Raw genomic sequence first — 22,817 nt, 5'->3', positions numbered from 1 at the left:
GGCATTTATTTTTAGGAGGGCACTTCAGTCATGCAGCAGCACCGGCTACCAACCCAATTAGCCTCTGGGGTGGCGGGGAGCTGAGGCTTATGGGAAGGTGGAAGCGCAGACACTTTACCTCGCCTGTCGCTCACACAGACGCTCTGCGTCCCAAATGGCACCCTATTCCTTATATAGTGTACTACTTTTGGCCAGAGCTCCAATGGGTCCTGGTCAAAAGTAGTGCACTATATCGAGAATAGGGTGCCATTTGGGAACCAGCCACACATTAAAAAGTATATGGCAACATTGGCCTTTGATGGGCTGTTAGTAGGTCATAAATAGCCCTCCGGCTCTTCTTTTTTCCTGCACCTGGGGGACGATCGTGTGAATAAGATGGATGGGTGGACGGTGTTGAAATATTCATAGTGCCAAGGGGACAAGACAGAGCTCTGTTTTGTATTATTAAGGGGCGAGCTGTCTGGACAGCGTGTGGAAAATGGTTGAAATGGCGAAGACTGGAGACAACAGAGAAGGAGAGTTTTACATTCATGTGAATGTATAAGTCGATTTCCACTCCACACACTGCCATACCAGATACCCCCACAAGTGTTTGTTTCTTGGACTTTGGGAATGTGACTGAAAAAGTGCCTCAGGCCTTGAGAAATAAAACATTTAACTGATTAAAAGTATAAGGGGACATTGGTGAACAAGTGCTGTGGTCAAGGCTGCGACGGCGCCAGTGCAATGAGTGGAGCTTACTCAGGTGTTCAAAAGTGCATATCAGGCCGAGAGCCTACTGCTTTTTAGGTAGTTCTTTATGAGTTTTAGTTTAGAAAACGATCTCTGCAGAAGCGACAGTTACAGGGATGGTAAAAACAGCTTGATTGCCGTAGCAACATCAGGGAAACTGGGCAGAAGGGAGTGGTGCTTCAAATACAGCAGTTCTGCAACATCTTTAATTGAGCCTCTCATTCTCCTTAATTGCCGGCCTCTACACGTTACTGAAAGAGATTAACTGTATTGGAAGCTCTGGGGACAGTTTATCTGGAGACTGGACAGCCAATATGCAAACAGAATAATAATATTTAGTGGACAACAGTTCTTGAGGGCTTGAACATAAAAAGAAGTTTGCGAATTCGTTCATACTGGTGAACAGGTGTTTGAGTTGTGTGGTTGCAATATGAACAGTCCCTTATCTCTTGTATATCTTGGCATGCATCATTCAATACTAAGTTTAAATTGTGTGCAGTGCAATTGACATATAATGCACAGTATTGGCAATACTCAGTATAGAAAAGTTGGGCCCGCAACCTGAACCTATAGGCCGTGGTGAAAATATTGGCACACAAAAAATAAGAAATTCAGGAGAACAGGGGAGTCTTTCAAGTTGGATTTATTTGATTTAATTTACCTTGAATATTGCAGCCAATTTGTGTAGGCTATTAGCCAGACAAAACCCGCTGATGTCAACAATAAATAGTGGCTAAATTTATCCTCAAACCGACTACGTTTTTCCTCTTTTTTTTTTTTTTTATGTATAAATGAACAAAAATATAAACACAACATGTAAAGTGTTGGTTCCATGTTTCATGAGCTGACATACAGTGAGGAAAAAAGTATTTGATCCCCTGCTGATTTTGTACGTTTGCCCACTGACAAAGAAATGATCAGTCTATAATTTTAATGGTAGGTTTATTTGAACAGTTAATGAGGGAAATGAGGGAAATAAGTATTTGACCCCCTCTCAATCAGAAAGATTTCTGGCTCCCAGGAGTCTTTTATATAGGTAACGAGCTGAGATTAGGAGCACACTCTTAAAGGGAGTGCTCCTAATCTCAGCTTGTTACCTGTATAAAAGACACCTGTCCACAGAAGCAATCAATCAATCCGATTCCAAACTCTCCACCATGGCCAAGACCAAGACCAAGGATGTCAGGGACAAGATTGTAGACCTACACAAGGCTGGAATGGGCTACAAGACCATCGCCAAGCAGCTTGGTGAGAAGGTGACAACAGTTGGTGCGATTATTCGCAAATGGAAGAAACACAAAATAACTATCAATCTCCCTCGGCCTGGGGCTCCATGCAAGATCTCACCTTGTGGAGTTGCAATGATCATGAGAACGGTGAGGAATCAGCCCAGAACTACACGGGAGGATCTTGCCAATGATCTCAAGGCAGCTGGGACCATAGTCACCAAGAAAACAATTGGTAACACACTACACCGTGACGGACTGAAATCCTGCAGCGCCCGCAAGGTCCCCCTGCTCAAGAAAGCACATATACAGGGCCGTCTGAAGTTTGCCAATGAACATCTGAATGATTCAGACGAGAACTGGGTGAAAGTGTTGTGGTCAGATGAGACCAAAATGGAGCTCTTTGGCATCAACTCAACTCGCCGTGTTTGGAGGAGGAGGAATGCTGCCTATGACCCCAAGAACACCATCCCCACCATCAAACATGGAGGTGGAAACATTATGCTTTGGGGGTGTTTTTCTGCTAAGGGGACAGGACAACTTCACCGCATCAAAGGGACGATGGACGGGGCCATGTACCGTCAAATCTTGGGTGAGAACCTCCTTCCCTCAGCCAGGGCATTGAAAATGTCGTGGATGGGTATTCCAGCATGACAATGACCCAAAACACATGGCCAAGGCAACAAAGGAGTGGCTCAAGAAGAAGCACATTAAGGTCCTGGAGTGGCCTAGCCAGTCTCCAGCCCTTAATCCCATAGAAAATCTGTGGAGGGAGTTGAAGGTTTGAGTTGCCAAACGTCAGCCTCAAAACCTTAATGACTTGGAGAAGATCTGCAAAGAGGATTGGAACAAAATCCCTCCTGAGATGTGTGCAAACCTGGTGGCCAACTACAAGAAACGTCTGACCTCTGTGATTGCCAACAAGGGTTTTGCCACCAAGTACTGAGTCATGTTTTGCAGAGGGGTCAAATACTTATTTCCCTCATTAAAATGCAAATCAATTTATAACATTTTTGACATGCGTTTTTCTGGATTTTGTTGTTGTTATTCTGTCTCTCACTGTTCAAATAAACCTACCATTAAAATTATAGACTGATCATGTCTTTGTCAGTGGGCAAATGTACAAAATCAGCAGGGGATCAAATACTTTTTAACCTCACTGTGTATATATATATATATATATATATATATATATATATATATATATATATATATATATTTATATTTATATAATTTCTTGAATCTCCTAGATATAGGACAGACACTTCAAAACCTTGTTTCTTATGATTTTTTGTGTGCCTTTTTTTGGTGCAATTTATTTACCTTTTCACACGTACCAACAAACGGGTATGATCATTCTATGTTAGTCCCTGCAGCGTACGCTCAAACTGGTGTGATTAGAACACTTTTTTAGAACGTCCAGTTTTGATTGATGCAACAGTTAGCATTTGAGCTAGCCACACTGTATTTTCACAGAAACATTTGGCACAAACACAGTCCTTACAAATTTATGTCCTGAATGTGACCACTTTATTTTTGGATGCAATGTTCAGACACATCTCAACATCAACTGTTCAGAGGAGACTGTGTGAATCAGGCCTTCATGGTCGAATTGCTGCAAAGAAACCCCTACTAAAGGACACCAGTAATAAGAAGAGACTTGCTTGGGCCAAGAAACACGAGCAATGGACATTAGACTGGTGGAAATGTGTCCTTTGGTCTGGAGTCCAAATTGGAAATTTTTGGTTCCAACCGCCGTGTATTTGTGAGACGCGGTGTGGGTGAACGGATGATCTCTGCATGTGTATTTCCCGCCGTAAAGAGTGGAGGAGGAGGAGGAGGAGGTGTTATGGTGTGGGGGTGCGTTGCTGGTGACACTGTCTGTGATTTATTTAGAATTCAAGGCACACTTAACCAGCATTGCTACCACAACATTCTGCAGCGATACTCCATCCTATCTGGTTTGGGCTGAGTGGGACTATAATTTGTTTTACCACAAGACAATGACCCAACACACCTCCAGGCTGTGTAAGGGCTGTTTTACAAAGAAGGAGAGTGATGGAGTGCTGCATCAGATGACCTGGCCTCCACAATCCCCCAACCTCAACCAAATTGAGATGGTTTGGGATCAGTTGGACCGCAGAGTGAAGGAAAAGCAGCCAACAAGTGCTCAACATATGTTGAGCACTTGTTGAAAAGCATTCCAGGTGAAAAGCATTCCAAGCACACATATGAAAAGCATTCCAGGTGAAGCTGGTTGTGAGAATGCCAAGAGTGTGCAAAGCTGTCATCAAGGCAAAGGGTGGCTATTTGAAGAATCTAAAATATAAAACTTTTTTGGCTACTACTTGATTCCATATGTGTTATTTCATAGTTTTGATGTCTTCCCTATTATTCTACAATGTAGAAAATAGTAAAAATAAAGAAAAACCCTTGAATGAGTAGGTGTTCTAAAACTTTTGACTGGTAGTGTATGTACGGAGCATAATGTATTTACAGTTTTATTCACATGTTTTCAAGTACTGGCGACAAATTATGCATTCCGACTATTGCATAGATTGTAATTGACACCTATGATGTGTGTAAAATACTTTTTTGAAGGTTGTACTGATTATAATGAGCTAATGCTAAGCTATTTGCCAGCCACATGTGGCGCCATGTTTGTTGACATTATTAAATGCATTCTGGGTATCACGTAAATGTCTGTCAGACCAAAAAAAATTATAATGAGGTGAAGAAAGATGAGTGAACCATTCCAAGTAAACTTCTGGATGTCACGGTTTCGGCCGAGGCTGCTCCTCCTCCTGGTTCGGGCAGGCTTCGGCGGTCGTCGTCCCCGGAGTACTAGCTGCCACCGATCTATGTTTCATGTTCGTTTGGTTTTGTCTGGATGTTGTACACCTGTGTCTTGTTAGTCCTCGTTAGTGTCCTATTTAGTTCTCGTTGTGTGTGCTTGTCGTTGTGTGTGATTGCGCTTCTGTTTCGTGTTTGGAGCTACTTTTTCCCTCCAGTGTTTTTGGAGAGGTTATGTTGCACATGTTTGTGCACCGTTTGTTTTGTCGCTGGTGTGCGCCGTGTATTCGCCTTCGGGCTTATTGTGCTTCCGTCTTTGATATATATTGCACTAAAGCCTTTGGACTGAGCCTCTGCGTCCTGCGCATGATTCATACACCACACCCACCTTCAGCACGCCTTGACACTGGAAGTGAATAAAGGGAAGTTATATATTTTTTGTAATCATTGTTTTTGGGGGGGTGGGAAGTGAATGATTGTAGACAACACACCCCCTTCAATATGCATACTGCAAACAGACCAAACTCATCTTGTCTCCTCTTATTCTTTGTGGTTGACATGAAAAAAGAAACATGGCAGCGCGCACAAACTACCCATCGTCGGTGTCACGCCCTGATCTAGATAACTCTTGTTGGTTGGGTCAGGGTGTGAGTTTCTGTTGAGATCTATGTTATTGTATTTCTATGTTGTAGATCTAGGTTTATATTTCTATGTTTGGCCGGGTGTGATTCCCAATCAGAGGCAGCTGTCTCTCTTTGTCTCTGATTGGGGATCATACTTAGGTAGCCCGGTTGCCTACCTTAGTTATGGGATCTTGACTTGCGTTTGGCTTGTTGTGTTTGTAGCCACTGTTTAAGCGTCACGTTTCGTTGTGTTGTTATTTTGTCAAGTGTTTATTCATCTTTATAAACATGTACGCATACCACGCTGCACCTTGGTCTAACCCGTCTCGCAACGATCGTGACAGTCGGATTACTTTCGATTTCTAGAAAGTGTTTTACTCAATTATTTCGATCAATGTTGAGCTCACCTGTGACGTGATGAATTATAAATAGTAATTGCTATTAACCAATTCATATTGTGGTTTCTGTCAGACGATAGTTCTCTAAATATGACCGCTTGTGTTATGTCAATCTTTCCTCAGTTAGCGCTAGGACTAATGTAGCCTACATTTTCCGGTTTGGATGATTGTGTATGCTGTCGCTACTTCTGTGAATGTCTGAACATTGCATCCAAAAATAAACTGGTCACATTCAGGACATAACTTTGTAAGGGCTGTGTTTGTGCAAAATGTTTCTGTGAAAAAACATTGTGGCTAGCTCAAATGCTGACTGTTGCGTCAATCGAAACTGGACGTTCTCAAAAAGCGTTCTAATCACACCGGTTTAAGCTTATGCTGCACGGACCACTGTAGAATGATCACACCCGTTTGTTGGTACGTGTGAAAAGGTTAATGCCATTTAGCGGTAGCCTAATACAGTCGGTTGTAATCAGTTTACATGCAAAGAATAAAGTTTTCCGAAGTTATTAGGCATAAACATTAAGCCGCCATCTTCATGACACCGGAAATCCATATAATGTAGACCGCAATAACTCCCTTCTATGTGCAGTAGCTACACGCAAACAAGGAATATAACTCTCCTGATCCTAAAGCACTAACAGTTTATACAAGTATTAATAGTAGTAGTCTTATTTGTGGTGAATTGGATAACACAACATAAAATGTATTTTCATAATGTCAACTCTGGCTAAGGTGATAAAACATGTTATAGCTGGCTAGGGCATTCAACCAGGTTCAAATGACAATGTCATGCTTCATAACAGAGTTTCCAGTTGTCATAAGTGGCATCTTGGTTAAATACCTGCTATGACAAGTCTATTGTTTTTCTTAAGACAGAGTAAATAGACATAAAAGGTCAATTCGAGCTTAAAGTACAGTAACTACAGTACACAGACAGGCTCATACTTGTGCTTGAACTACCATGCTGTAATACAGGGTTCTTCAATTCCGGTCCTGGAGGGCCGAAACACTTCTGTTTTTTATTTCTACCTGGTAGTTAATTGCACTCACCTGGTGTCCCAGGTCTGAATTAGCCCCTGATTAGAAGGAGAGGATGAAAAACAGAGGTGTTTCGGCCCTCCAGGACCGGAATTGAAGAACCCTGCTGTAATAGGTCATTATCCCACATATTCGCATGTGATACAGTGCATGAGTGGGATAATAAACTGTTTCAATATGTTTTAAAATATCCCATTATAATTTGAGAGGGAAATTAATACAATATTTGAAATGCAGTCTTGTAGAACATTTCCGCATTGAGAAAAATTAACACACCACTTCTGGGGAATATCTAAAGTGCTTTAGTATCTAAGTTTGTGCATTTGCAGCAATGCATTTCCATAATAACTGTTATATTAATGTATTCCAAAAGGACGTAAGCAATACATGTTTGTAGAAGGATGTGTGACTTTTTTTTATTTAACTATAATATCAGAGACTCCAAGCTAAAAATGTTTAATGAATAAAAACAATCTCAGACATGCTATGAAATTGGGCAATAGATGAAAGACAAATTAGAAAAACTTGAAAGTTATGTTTTTTCAATTAGTCCTTGATTGGAAAGACGTGTATGTAATATATTAACTACAATGATGCCTATTGTTTGAAAGAAGAAGAAAAAACATTGTAATAAGTGCTTATAGATAATAACATGCATTTGAGCAGGAGCCGTAATTGACAGCTATACAGTATAATGTAAGAAAGCCACATACCTCATGATGAATTCTCCTCTCCCAAACACACTGTATAAATCTGTTTATCTACAGCAGGGGTTGGAACCAAAATTATTTTCCAATTGTTATTTTCTGAACAGAACCCCTATTTTTTTTGTTCCGACCAGCATAATAAAGTTCTGAACCGGTTAGAACGCCAAAAAAGTAACGGTTCATATAATTCCTTTTCGTAAAAAAAATTTCTACCTGTGAAATCAACATAGTTTTTACATTTAGGTCATTATTTTACCCCACCAATTAGCACGGATAGAGCAGCTTTCTATGGAATGGGTAGGCTAGTTGTTTATATGTTTAATTGGTCAGAGATGTTGCGACTGAGATTTCACAGGTGGGGGGAGAGCGAGAGTGGTGTGGACATGGAGGACGCATGGTTTGAAGCGCTAAACATCATGACGTTAATTGGAGTGTGTTTAGGCTATTACTAGCATCATAACTTCACTGAATTACAGAATTATATACTAGACATAATAAATATTTTTGGGAAAAAAATAAGATTATTTACTGGTTTAGATTTGAAAATAATGGTTCTCTTCCAGGACACTAGAGATCACTTTTGTCCTGGTTTTATTTCTGTTCCTTGAAAAATGTCATTATTTTCCAGTTGTCTGTTCTGTTCCCTGAACCAGTTCCAACCCCTGATCTACAGTGTACAGTATGTATCGTTTTCAAAAGAGTACAGTGTTATAGACTTTGATCTAAGGCATCCAGATACACAAAACATTTATATACTGAACTGTTCAGATCTAAAGATCACGGCTAAACAAACTCTGAATGGGGTGTACATAAAAATGTTGTTTGTGAAACCTAAAAAAGTAAAACAAGCAACAAATTCATCTACAGTAACAAGCTACCCACTAGAATTTGGCACGTATGAGCTATTTAAGACAATCGTACAGGGTTCAGCCCCACCAAGTGGTGTGGAGGTCTACCAACATGTTGGCGGATCTAGTTGATTAAGGGCGGGGCTTAGCCTGAAGACCCTCCTCCTTGCTTCTGTCCATCACGGAGACACTCACAGTGAGTGGCTGGAATGGTGCCAGCATTGTGAGAGTCAGTTTTAAACTCCTCCCATCATTGCTGTACCCCTGCTGGATGATCCTCGCCTGCCACCAACACACACACACACATTTAAATACATTCAATTTGTATAGCTACATTTAGCTTACAGGCTCCACACCTGACTGCAACCTACAAGCTCCTAGTCTTTACCGGTATTCCAAATCACATACCTCAATATTATTGAATAGTTTTTACATTTTCTAAACTTTAGTAGGCATAGCAAGTAAGAGTTCCGCAGTCCCTCTCTTTTGTCTGAAGTTTGCTCTGGGAAAAATAAACAGATTCCATTCTATTGTCCCCTGGAAAGCCCTTCTGGTTCTCACATCTCTTGGCTGTAAATGGGTTTGAGTGGTTCTCACCTGCTGCCTGGGCCTGGGCCTTTCCGGGGTCTTCATCAGGGTAACTTAGGTCATCGGGGGGCCAGCGGAGCTCGCCACTCTCCACCTCCCCGCTCTCGGTGGGCTCCACCACGATGGAGGGAAGCCGTTTGGACAGCTTGGGGAACCGTTCGTGGGAGTCCGGAAAGATCTGGAAACACAATCATGTCGGCGTCACCAAAAAAAGGGGGGAAATCAGGTAACCAAGGTAAGGGTTGGGGTGAATTGAACTGAATTGAACACTGAATTGCTGGTAACCCCAATCCTGCTTGTAACATGTGACATTGATGGAGTAGAATCAGGTTGACCCTAGATTTTCGATGTATAAACCTTTCTTGGCATCCAACAAATGTGTAATTTATCAAGTTGTCTCCAAGGGCTCAAAACACATTCCAGAACCAGACAGCATGAATAATCGTGACCACAAGATGATGCTCCGTGAGAGGTACTTTTTGTTGGCTCAGAGATGGCTAGTGACTTAAATGGGAAACAGCCAATTGAAGACATAAATATAGAGTGCATTTGGAAAGTATTCCGACCCCTTGACTTTTTCCACATTTTGTTTCGTGCTTTATTCTAAAAATCGACTAAATTGTTTTTTTCCCCTCATCAATCTACACACAATACCCCATAATGACAAAGCAAAAACTGTTTTTTAGAAATTTTAGCAAATGTATTACCAATAAACGGAAATATCATTTTTACATAAGTATTCAGACCCTCTACTCAGTACTTTGCTGAAGCACATTTGGCAGCGATTACAGCCTCAAGAAGTTATTGGGTATGATGCTACAAGCTTGGCACACCTATATTTGGGGAGTTTCTCGCATTTTTCTCTGTGGATCCTCCCAAGCTCTGTTAGGTTGGATGGGGAGCATCGCTGCACAGCTATTTTCAGGTCTCTCCAGAGATGTTCAATCGGGTTCTGGCTGGGCCACTCAAGGACATTCAGAGCCTTGTCCTGAAGCCACTCCTCCGTTGTCTTGGCTGTGTGCTTAGGGTTGCTGTCCTGTTGGAAGGTGAACCGTCACCCCAGTCTGAGGTCCTGAGTGCTCTGGAGCAAGTTTTCATCAAGGATCTCTCTATACTTTGCTCCATTCATCTTTCCCTCGATCCTGACTAGTCTCCCAGTCCCTGCCGGTGAAAAACATCCCCACAGCATGATGCTGCCACCGGCTTCACCATAGGGATCGTGCCAGGTTTCCTCCAGACTTGACGCTTTGCATTCAGGCCAAAGAGTTCAATCTTGGTTTCATCAGACCAGAGAATCTTGTTTCTCATGGTCTGAGAGTCCTTTAGGTGCCTTTTGGCAAACTCAAAGCTGGCTATTATGTGCCTTTTACTGAGGAGTGGCTTCCATAAAGGCCTGATTGGTGGAGTGCTGCAGAGATGGTTGTCCTTCTGGAAGGTTCTTCCATCGCTACAGAGAAACTCTGGAGCTTTGTCAGAGTGACCATCGGGTTCTTGGTCACCTCCCTGATTTCTCAGTTTGGCCAGGCGGACAGCTCTAGGAAGAGTCATGGTGGTTCCAAACGTATTTTATTTAAGAATGATGGAGGCCACTGTGTTCTTGGGGACCTTCAATGCTGCAGTAATTTTTCGGTACCCTTTACCAAATCTGTGCCTCGAGACAATCCTGTCTCGGAACTCTTTTTGCTCTGACATGCACTGTCAACTGTGGGACCTTATATAGACAGGTGTGTGCCTTTCCAAATCATGCCCAATCAATTGAGTCACAGGTGGACTCCAATCAAGTTGTAGAAACATCTCAAGGAGGATCAATGGAAACAGGATGCACCTGAGCTCAATTTCGAGTCTCATAGCAAAGGTCTGAATACTTACGTAAATAAGGTGTTTCTGTTTTTTATTTGTAATACATTTGCAAAAATATCTAAACCTGTTTTCGCTTTGTCATTATGGGGTATTGTGTGTAGATTTAATCTATTTTAGAATAAGGCTGTAACGTAACAAAATGTGGAAAAAGTCAATGGGTCTGAATACTTTCCGAATGCACTGTATGTTTTCCAATTCCTCCCTCCCTGATTGACATTGCCCGCTGCTCTAAAATGTCATTTAATGCTTTGAAATGGATGCCGAGGTAACGAGGTGCTTTGCGTTCGCCACACGACTTCTCTGGCAAAAGCCCAGGCCTCTGAAGAGCTCGAGCCGATAAGAGGATTTGTGATTCACTTTGTGTGGGGCGCGATGACTTCAATAACACCACTGCACTGAAGGAGGAAGAGGGGGGTCAGTGAGGGACATCTGCATCTGCAATGGGGCAAGCCAGTTGGCTGAGAAAGGAACCGCTTGCCGCTGGATTAGCGGCCACCTCTTACTTGAGAGCTTTCATTGGCTTTACTCAAGGCCCCTATTGATTGCGAGCCAAGTCCATAAAGTCTCCACATGCACATGTACTTCTCTAAGTAATGACACACTTTTCCTTTAGATTTTAGTCACAAGAGAGCAGTGAGTTCTTTGGAGGGCCGTGAATTCATTGGGTCTTGACTGTAAAAAGTGAGCAGAAATCAGATGGTCTTTTTTGGGGGAGGATGAGAGGGGGATGAAAGAGAGGGGAAGGCTGTGATTGAGGTGCAGTCAGAAATTGCCCTGCTGTCAACTCAGAGCGATGGAAGGACATTTACGCCTGTCATGGGTCTACAGGGAAGGAGAGAGGAGAAGAGAGAGATCTGAGAGCGTGCCATGGAGAGTGTTAGAGTGTGTGCACGTGTTCCTCATTTGTGCATGTAAACAATTATATGGGGTTACTACATGGATAACTATTCTTATGTTGTGCTGTAGTGTCTTATTGTGAGTGTGTGTTATTTGTGGAACTGTGAGTGTGTTCCTTTGTTTGTTTTAGTGTTGTGTCGGTGAGTGTGTCTGTGTGAATTAGCCCCACCTGAAAGGATATACCCTCTTCTCCTGAGGTGCCTCCGACATTGAAGTCTCCCACCGTCGAATCACAGGTGTTCATCACTTCTGTCATCCTGTCAGTAAGCCTCGCCTTCAGTCAAGCCAAAAGAAAAGAAGGACATGTTCTCAGTACACTAACAAAGCCGTAAAGTATTGCATCGTTCCAAGCCAAACATCCCCAGAACTAGTCCCTTGTTCCCTATCCCTCATAGACTAACGAGGGCTGACTTGGTTTGGGCAATAGGGCGGAAAGTCCATCTAGTACTATACTCCTGATTCCTATCCAATCATAGGAGTTGGCCAGACAACCTAAACAGATCTGGGACCAGGCTAGTAAGGACCTACAGGCAAGTAATGAATGATTGGTTTGGAATTGGGTGTATCTGTGACAGTCATTAAGTACCCTTGTCCCAATGATTGCTACAGGGCCTGATTCTGCGCATGCACCTACGAAATGCTCTCAGCAAAATTGTCAGTGTGTTGAACGTTTGCAAAACGCTCTTGGAAAGAACTTTAGTTCAGAGAATGTGTCTGCTGCATTATGTCACAATATCATTAGATTGTGCTCTTACAAAACACTAACAAGAACGTTACCTAACGTTTACCTAACTTTTTGGAAACTTTCTCTCCATTAGAGCAGGTGGAGACATGGGAGGCAGCCAGTTCAAAGCCCAACAACACCATTTTTATTTTTGGTGTGACCTAAAATGAACCTTGTGTGTCTAAATTATGTATACTTTAATTAATATTTTTCAACTGAGTCTGTGCTACGGTCTTCGCTGCTCTACTTATGGCAAAAAAAATCTTAATTCAAATGAGCATTATTTTCTATGGAGAGCATGACAGTGTGAGCTGGAGCATAATGTCTGACATGCTCTGGGGTGAAGATATCCCTAGGTTCAGATCTAGGATCAGCTTCCTCTCCCCCAATCCTAACATTAACCATTAGTGAGGGACCAGGACTAGACACTGACCCAAGATCAGTGTCTAGTCCTATTTCCAAAAAGATATAACAAATATTTATTTTACACTAAAATACATGTGAACGATCAACCATGTGAAAATGGTGACAGGTATTGTCCTGTTCTTTTAGTCAATTAGTAACAATGTAGGCGTGAAATCAGATGAGTGAGTGGCGAATCGATGACATTAACAAATCAATTACGTGCCAAGGAGAAGAAAACAATGGCAGACCGGCAGGAATATACTTCACACAATCCCATCACTAACACATCTGATTCAAATAATCAACTAAGCATAGTCTTCAATTTAAGACCATGATTAGGTTAATCAGGTGTGTTAGAGCTGGGCTGGAACAAAAGCATGCACACACTGTTCCCCACACTTGACCTGAATGATGGTAAAGTAGTCATCGCACCATCCACAGTCCCATTAATGATAATCAGACGCTTTCATCCGAAACAACTTTTAGTATACACGTCAATTCGGAATATGTGGCACATACAGGAATTGAACCCTCAAATCAAATTGTATTAATCACATGCTTTGTAAATAACAGGTGAAAATGCTTACTGTACTTACAGGCCCTTCCTAACAATGCAGAGAGGAAGAAAATAGAGAAATTATAGAAAAGTAAAACATAAAAGGTAATAATAGATAAACAATGAGTAACGACAACTTGGCTATATACAAGGGGTACCAGTACCGAGTCGATTTGCAGGGGTATGAGGTAATTGAGATAGATATGAACATATAACTAGGAATAAAGTCACAGATAGTAAACAGTAGCAGCAGCGTATGTGATGAGTCAAATAAGTTAGTGCAAAAAGGGTCAATGCAGATAGAGATTGCTTCTACTATCCAAATGTTGTTGATCAGTATAATAAAATAAGTCCCAAATGGAAGGGAAACAGATTGTCATCTGTAGCCCCATGAAATCAGCCAAAACAAGCTCAATAACTTGATGCATGCACACACTCCTACCGAGTATGTATTCACCTGTATTGTGAATAGGCCTCTTGATTTACCCAATGTATCAATAGAGATGTACTATTCAAATAAGTGATGACCATTCATTAATGCAAACATTCAGACACAAAAAATAAAAAATTTAATGACATTGAACTCAAAAGATCTGTCTGCCATTCTGTGACTTTGGCTAATACACCACTTTTTTGCCGTGGTATCGTTTTGGTATCGAGTATTGTGATGGTATCGAGTATCGTGATACCAAACCTGGTATCGGTATCGAAGTCAAAATTCTGGTATCTTGTGTGTATACAAAAAGCAGGTTTACTAATGTGTGTGTGTGTGTGTGTGTGTGTGTGTATGTGTTTCGTGGGGTGACTAATCTACTGATTGGCTTTCCTCTGCCAAGCAACCCTTCCATTTCAATGTGTGCATTGTCTCCCCCCTGCTGTTGCCACGGAGACATGGTGGGCGGTCAATAATCAACATGCCTTTTATGAATAAGTGCCATACTCCAGAGTGGAAGTGGGTATTGATAGGGTTAGGATGTGTATATTGCTTTGGCCCAGTCCTGAAAACAAAGAATAACCTTAGGGAGTGAGCTGTGACCAAAGTGTGTTGGATTGGAGGGTCTGTAGGGGGTTGGAAGGCATCTATGGGGGAAAGTGCAAAAACCGAGACGTCTTTTATGGAAATGAATGCCATACTCAAGAGGGTATAAATGGCGAGTAGGTGGAGGGACAGTGGGTTGGCAATGCACAGTGTGTGTGTGTGTGACATTGTCACGGTTTCGGCCGAGGCTGCTCCTCCTCCTGGTTCGGGCAGGCTTCGGCGGTCGTCGTCCCCGGAGTACTAGCTGCCACCGATCTATGTTTCATGTTCGTTTGGTTTGGTCTTAATGTTGTACACCTGTGTCTAGTTAGTCCTCGTTAGTGTTCTATTTTGGTTTGTGTTAAACCGTAGACATCACGTTATCGTCTGTTGTTTTGTTCGTGTGTTCATTCATTAAATAATATGTTCACCTTCAACGCTGCGCATTGGTCTCTCCCTGACGATCGTGACAGAAGAAACCACCATAATGGAATCAGCAGGATCGGCAGAGACGCCTGTGTCGCTCGAGGAGCTTATCCGTGGGCAAGATGGCCAGATTAGACAACTGGAGACCGCTCTACAGGAGGTAATCTACACCTTGCACCGATGGGAGGCCAGCCGGGTACCCACACCTCCACCTACCCTGCCCACCCCATCGGTCGGTCCACCAGTCCTAGGTTCGGAACCCAGGGGGATTCGGCTCTCGCTCCCGAGGGCGTATGACGGAACAGCTGCCGGGTGTCAGGGGTTCCTCCTGCAGGTGGAGCTCTACCTGGCCACTGTACACCCGGTGCCCTCGGGACACGAGCGTTTCCGCCCTCATCTCCTGTCTCACGGGCAAGGCGTTGGAGTGGGCTAACGCCGAGTGGAGGAGAATGGACGCCAACACCATTACCTACGCAGAGTTCTCCCGCCGCTTCAAGGCCGTGTTCGACCATCCACCTGAGGGCAAAGCGGCGGGGGAGCGTCTAGTCCATTTGAGACAGGGGAGGAGGAGCGCGCAGGCATTCGCTCTAGAGTACCGGACTCTAGCGGCGGATGCAGGGTGGAACGAACGGGCTCTCATCGACCATTTTCGATGTAGCCTACGAGAGGACGTTCAACGTGAGTTGGCCTGCAGGGATACCCATCTTACCTTCGACCAGTTGGTCGATATGTCCATCCGTCTGGACACCCTGCTGGCCACCCGTGGACGTCCCGAGGGGGAGTCCGTCCATTCCGCCCTCCGGCGCCTCCGAGCCGAGCCCTATGGAGCTCGGGGTGCAGCGCTAGAGAACGGAGTAGGAGGAGCCCGAGGGGGCCTGTCTCCTGCACCAAGTGCGATCGTGGAGGGCACACTGCGGCCAGGTGCTGGGGAGGGTTCTCCGGGGGAGAAGACAACAGGCCACGCACTGGGGGGGCCTCCCAGGTGAGTAGACGTCCCACTTACCCAGAGCTTTCTGTTGCGCACTTTTGTATACCTGTTTGTTTTCCACAGGTTGCACCTCATTCCCAGCATAAGGCGCTCGTAGATTCAGGCGCAGCTGGGAATTTTGTTGATCGGAAGTTTTGTTTTGAGTTAGGGATCCCTCTCCTACCTGTTGACAAACCTTTTCCCGTTCATGCCTTAGATAGCCGCCCGTTGGGGTCGGGGTTGATCAGGGAGATCACAGCGCCACTTCGGATGTGTGCGCAGGGGGGTCATGAGGAGACTATACAGCTCTTCCCTGGCTAAGCACCCACAACCCTGCTATTTCGTGGCAACAGAGGGCTCTCGATGGGTGGTCTGCTCAGTGCGAGGGGCGATGTCTGGGTGTTTCCGTGGGGGCGACTTCGGTGGAGAGTCCAAACCAAGTGCCCGCACTGCACATTCCGCCTGAATATGGGGATTTAGCTCTCGTGTTTAGCAAAACTAGGGCGACGCAGTTGCCTCCTCATAGACAGGGGGATTGTGCGATTGATCTCCAGGCAGGAGCAGCGCTCCCACGGAGCCATGTGTATCCTTTGTCTCAAGAGGAGAGAAAAGCTATGGAGACTTACATAGCCGAATCTTTGAGACAGGGATACATTCGGTTCTCCACTTCTCCCGCCTCCTCGAGCTTCTTTTTTGTGAAAAAGAAAGATGGAGGGTTGCGCCCGTGCATTGATTACCGTGGTCTCAATCAGATTACTGTGAAATACAGTTATCCACTCCCTCTGATTGCGACCATGACGGAGTCATTGCATGGAGCGCGGTTTTTCACAAAACTGGATCTCAGGAGCGCGTATAACTTGGTGCGCATTAGGGAGGGTGACGAATGGAAGACAGCGTTTAGTACCACGTCAGGTCATTTCGAATATCTCATCATGCCATATGGGTTGATGAATGCTCCATCAGTCTTCCAATCATTCGTAGATGACATTTTCCGGGATATGCAGGGACAAGGGGTGGTCGTGTACATTGATGACATTCTGGTGTACTCGTCTACCCGAGCCGAGCATATAACCCTGGTGCGTCGTGTATTGAGGAGGCTGTTGGAACACGACCTATATGTCAAGGCAGAGAAATGTCTGTTTTTCCAGGAGTCGGTCTCCTTTTTGGGTTATCGGTTGTCCGCGTCAGGGGTGAGAATGGAGGTGGATCGTGTGTCCGCTGTGCGTAATTGGCAAACCCCAACTACTGTAAAAGAGGTGCAGCAGTTTTTGGGCTTTGCGAATTACTACCGGAGGTTTATCCGGGGTTTTGGACAGGTGGCAGCTCCCATCACGTCCCTTCTGAAGGGGGATCCGGTGCAACTGCAGTGGTCAGCCGATGCGGACAGGGCCTTTAGGAGACTGAAGGACCTGTTTACGTCGGCTCCGGTGCTGGCGCATCCGGATCCCGCATTACCCTTTCAGGTTGAGGTAGACGCGTCTGAGGCTGGTATAGGGGCCGTTCTCTCTCAACGGTCCGGCACGCCACCTAAACTCCGCCCAAGTGCTTTTTACTCTAAGAAGCTCAGCCCGGCGGAGCGTAACTATGACGTTGGGGACAGGGAGCTGTTAGCTGTAGTTCAAGCCCTTAAGGTGTGGAGGCATTGGCTTGAGGGGGCTCAACACCCTTTCCTCATTTTGACTGACCATCGGAACCTGGAGTACATCCGGGCAGCGAGGAGACTGAACCCTCGCCAGGCTCGATGGAGTATGTTTCTCGCCAGGTTCGTATTTAAAATCACGTACATCCCTGGGTCCCAGAAAGGTAAGGCAGATGCGCTGTCCCGGCGGTATGACACGGAGGAGAGGTCCGTTGAGCCCACTCCCATACTACCGGAGTCTTTCCTTGTGGCACCGGTGGTGTGGGAGGTCGATGCCGAAATCGAGCGAGCGTTGCGTGCACGACCCCAGCCCTCCACAGTGTCCTGAGGGTCGGAAGTACGTTCCTCTCGAGATTCGGGATCGACTCATTTACTGGGCTCACACGTCACCCTCCTCTGGACATCCGGGTATCGGCCGGACAGTGCATTGCCTTAGCACTAAATACTGGTGGCCCACTTTGGCTAGGGATGTGAGGGTTTATGTCTCCTCCTGCTCGGTGTGCGCCCAGTGTAAGGCGCCCCGACATCTGCCCAGGGGTAAGTTACAGCCCCTACCCGTTCCACAACGACCATGGTCCCACCTCTCGGTGGATTTTGTAACAGACCTTCCCCTCTCTCAGGGGAATACCACCATCCTGGTCGTTGTGGACCGGTTCTCTAAGGCCTGTCGTCTTCTCGGGTCTTCCTACTGCCCTACAGACTGCTGAGGCCCTATTTACCCACGTCTTCCGGCATTACGGGGTCCCCGAGGATATAGTGTCTGATCGAGGCCCCCAGTTTACCTCCCGGGTGTGGAGAGCGTTTATGGAGCGTTTGGGGGTCTCGGTTAGCCTTACCTCGGGGTACCACCCGGAGAGTAACGGGCAGGTAGAACGTGTCAACCAGGATGTGGGTAGGTTTCTGAGGTCGTATTGCCAGGACCGGCCTGAGGAGTGGGCGCGTTACATTCCCTGGGCCGAGATGGCCCAGAATTCTCTCCGCCACTCCTCTACCAACCTAACCCCTTTCCAATGTGTATTAGGTTACCAGCCGGTTCTGGCACCGTGGCAGCAGAGCCAGATCGAGGCCCCTGCGGTGGATGATTGGATGAGGCGCTCGGAAGAGACGTGGAACGCTGGCCACGTCCCACCTGCAGCGGGCCGTCCGTCGTCACAAGGCGAGCGCCGATCTCCACCGCAGTGAGGGGCCGATGTACGCACCCGGAGATCGAGTCTGGCTCTCTACCAGAAACCTACCCCTCCGCCTGCCCTGCCGGAAGCTGGGTCGGCGGTTTGTGGGGGCCCTTTAAAGTCCTGAGAAGATTGAACGAGGTGTGTTATAAGTTACATCTACCTGTTGAATATAAGAATATTAACCCCTCGTTCCATGTGTCTCTTCTCAGGCCGGTGGTAGCTGGTCCACTCCAGGACAATGAGATAGGAGAGACTCCTCCGCCCCCATTGGACATCGAGGGGGCTCCGGCGTACACCGTTCGGTCCATCTTGGACTCCAGACGCCGGATGGGGGGTCTCCAGTATCTCGTGGAGTGGGAGGGGTACGGCCCGGAGGAGCGGTGCTGGGTGCCGCGGAGGGACATCCTAGACCCATCTCTCCTGTCGGAGTTCCACCGGGACCATCCCGCGCGCCCTGCTCCGCCTCCTCCTGGTCGTCCCCGAGGCCGGGGTCGGCGCGCGGCTCCAAGGGGGGGGGTACTGTCACGGTTTCGGCCGAGGCTGCTCCTCCTCCTGGTTCGGGCAGGCTTCGGCGGTCGTCGTTCCCGGAGTACTAGCTGCCACCGATCTATGTTTCATGTTCGTTTGGTTTGGTCTTAATGTTGTACACCTGTGTCTAGTTAGTCCTCGTTAGTGTTCTATTTTGGTTTGTGTTAAACCGTAGACATCACGTTATCGTCTGTTGTTTTGTTCGTGTGTTCATTCATTAAATAATATGTTCACCTTCAACGCTGCGCATTGGTCTCTCCCTGACGATCGTGACAGACATAAGTGTTTTGAGACCGGAGCAGAGCCCAAAACAGTGACAGATTCGACTAACCTGTGCCCCTGCACATTGACTCCGTACTGGTACCCGCAGTATATAGCCTCGCTACTGTTATTTTACTGCTGCTCTTTAATTATTTGTTATTTTTACTTATCTATTATTTACTTAACACTTATTTTTCTTAACTGCATTGTTGGTTAAGGGCTTGTAAGTAAGCATTTCATTGTAAGGTCTACACCTGCTGTATTCGGCGCATGTGTCACGGAATCAGCCGAAGCTGCCCCTCCTTGCTCGGGCAGGCTTCGGCGTTCGTCGTCCCCGGAGTACTAGCTGCCACCGATCTATGTTTCGGTGTTTGTCTAGTTTGTCCTGATTGTTTTCACCTGTTTACCATTATGTTACATTGTATTCCCTTTATAACCCCCTGTCTCTCATTGGTTATTGTGTGTGATTGTTTTCTGTGAGGTCGGCAGTGTTCGGGTGTATGCGTATTTAGTTCCTCCCTGCTTTGGAGGTTTTGTTTGTAATTTTGATTACTGTGCAAGTAAAGTTCGTCTGCCAGTAGCTCGGTGTGCTGCGCCTGACTTCGCTCACAGCATACACGTCGCCCTGACAGCATGTGACAAATCAAATTAGATTTGATTTGAGATTCTAAAATCCACGTCTTGCCTCCTAGTGGCCTTCCAATATAATTTCCAGCAGCTAATGTTCTCCTATCCTAGCATCAACCAGGCCCAGAAACAAATACATAACTCATACGATAGTCTTCATCAAGATAACAGTAAATTGCACTTCATGCTATCATGTCCAAACTCATCCTGGTCTCTAATTGGCCCATGTCCATACTTATCCCACTCTTCACATACACTGCTGCTACTCTGTTTATTATTTATCCTGATCAGAGTATGAGGAAGGAGAAAAATATAAACTTTCTCCTGAATTATTGAACGAGGTTAGTGAGGCTAGTTTCACCTGCTCTGAGCAATATGGTAAACCATATTCAAATCTATGGAAATGTCACACATAGCACAGTCCACTGCACTACAAACTAGAGTTGTCATTAAGAAATGCTGACCAGGACCAAGGGCCTCACCTGAAACATCAGAGAGTAAAAATTGACACTAACCTGATTTATCAAATGCACATATTATGCACAGTTTGCGCCTGTTATTGTTTCTTATGGTAAAAAAAACAGATGAGGTAATACAAACCTGCAAATAGGCCTAAAGGATTTTATGGAAATATTTTATTGTCTTCTGCTCATTACACTTCTGAAATTCTTTTCATATCAATCCTTTCAATCTAATAGACAGATGCTTCAATGCTTGTGTGTATGTCTATAAGATCTTGCCTGAAGGGTGTGTGCGAGCAGGCCCAATTCATTGCCCGTGGCATTCAAATCCATGCAAATGAGTGAAGTCTTTTAATTTCACATCAGTCAGAAATAACATGCTCAGGCTTGTAAACCCTTGTGTTAATATTCACATCTACCGACAGAAGGTTTTAAGGCATGGCAAGGTATATAACACAATCAGGCAAAACTATTGCCCAAAGAATCACATAAGATCACATATATTTTGCCAGCTTGGTTGAGCAAATTGAAATCCCATAGCCAACCACGTTCTAAACAAAGGTAGCCTATAGTACATTGTAGGCCTGCATCTGAATGTGTCATACATGTGTTGCATGTATTTAGTCATTTAGGATAATCTGCATATGACTTCAAAAATTACATAATTTCTTAATATTTATAAATCACAGATTGATCAACTACACCTTTTAATGAAGTCATAATTTTTTTTTCAACTACAGCCTTTTTTGTAGCCTACAATATACTATCAATAAATTATACTATTTTCTTCTGTGTTCTACATGCATTTTTAAACATCTAAAATAAAACTATTTTAGCTTCCATATATGGCCTTTTTTGGATAGGAAAGCTATCTTGATAATGCCATGAAATGGACAGTTGGACAAGCAGTGAACGCTTAAAAGGGCATGCACCTCAAACTTGTGATTCTGCTTATGAGGTTGTTGCTGAAAACACGCATGGTTGAAGATAGCTCTAAGGAGAAGAAACCAAGCAACACTTACCTTTATCAAACGTTAATGTTATGGTCTTGATTTATCCGCAGACGGTGTAGGCTACTCCGATATAAAGAGTGGAGCTGTCGTCGCCTTTCTACGAGGTCGTACTGGAGTTACAACAGTAGTTTGATTGTTTCTCTGTGAGCTTGTGGCTCGCCTCTGTGCGTAGGGCGAAGTTCTGATTCCACTTCCCAGTGGAGGCAACAGCTTCAGTTCACTGGAGAAGTGGAGTGTCAGGTGAGCAGTGTGTGTGCGCGCGCGGTTCGTTTATCTCACTCTGTGTATGTGTGTGTCTCTCTCTCTCTGTCGTGAGAGGGTAAGAGGGGGGAGATAGATAGCTAGAGAGAGGAGGATTGAAAGAGAACATATCCTAAGACCGTGTAGACAATGATTCTCACTTTTTACCAAATCTAGGCTACTTGGCCACAGACCTAAAGTGCATTATATAGCCTTGCCTCCTAGGCTCCCAAAACAAGTGGGGTTCCACTAATGCAATGAAAGTGTATTTTTCATTGATTTAAAAATTACCTTTTGGGTTCATGCATACAGTGAGGAAAAAAGTATTTGATCCCCTGCTGATTTTGTATGTTTGCCCACTGACAAAGACATGATCAGTCTATCATTTTAATGGTAGGTTTATTTGAACAGTGAGAGACAGAATAACAACAACAAAAATCCAGAAAAATGCATGTCAAAAACGTTATGAATTGATTTGTATTTTAATGAGGGAAATAAGTATTTGTCCCACTCCTCTTTGCAGATCTTCTCCAAGTCATTAAGGTTTCGAGGCTGACGTTTGGCAACTCTAACCTTCAGCTCCCTCCACAGATTTTCTATGGGATTAAGATCTGGAGACTGGCTAGGCCACTCCAGGACCTTAATGTGCTTCTTCTTGAGCCTCTCCTTTGTTGCCTTGGCCATGTGTTTTGGGTCATTGTCATGCTGGAATACCCATCCACGACCCATTTTCAATGCCCTGGCTGAGGGAAGGAGGTTCTCACCCAAGATTTGACGGTACATGGCCCCGTCCATCGTCCCTTTGATGCGGTGAAGTTGTCCTGTCCCCTTAGCAGAAAAACACCCCCAAAGCATAATGTTTCCACCTCCATGTTTGACGGTGGGGATGGTGTTCTTGGGGTCATAGGCATCATTCCTCCTCCTCCAAACACGGCGAGTTGAGTTGATGCCAAAGAGCTCGATTTTGGTCTCATCTGACCACAACACTTTCACCCAGGTCTCCTCTGAATCATTCAGATGTTCATTGGCAAACTTCAGACGGGCCTGTATATGTGCTTTCTTGCGCAGGG

At 44.9% G+C, this 22,817-nt stretch overlaps 1 protein-coding gene across 1 annotated transcript; it reads right to left on the bottom strand.

Annotated features, from left to right (window-relative positions):
- Positions 1-7,225: 7,225 nt before the first annotated feature.
- Positions 7,226-21,680, bottom strand: LOC121549342 (protein LBH-like). Its single transcript, XM_041861199.1, has 4 exons — positions 21,517-21,680; positions 11,880-11,984; positions 8,963-9,131; positions 7,226-8,647 (listed from the first exon to the last, which is right to left on the bottom strand). Exons 2-4 carry the CDS (start codon positions 11,964-11,966, stop codon positions 8,616-8,618), a joined length of 288 nt encoding a protein of 95 aa, XP_041717133.1. The 5' UTR covers positions 11,967-11,984; positions 21,517-21,680; the 3' UTR covers positions 7,226-8,615.
- Positions 21,681-22,817: the final 1,137 nt, after the last annotated feature.

This window comes from Coregonus clupeaformis, chromosome 33, assembly GCF_020615455.1.
Source record: "Coregonus clupeaformis isolate EN_2021a chromosome 33, ASM2061545v1, whole genome shotgun sequence".
NCBI classification, from domain to species: Eukaryota; Metazoa; Chordata; class Actinopteri; order Salmoniformes; family Salmonidae; genus Coregonus; species Coregonus clupeaformis.
The sequence above is the reverse complement of the archived record's forward strand: the minus strand, read 5'-3'. Positions and strand labels throughout refer to the sequence as shown.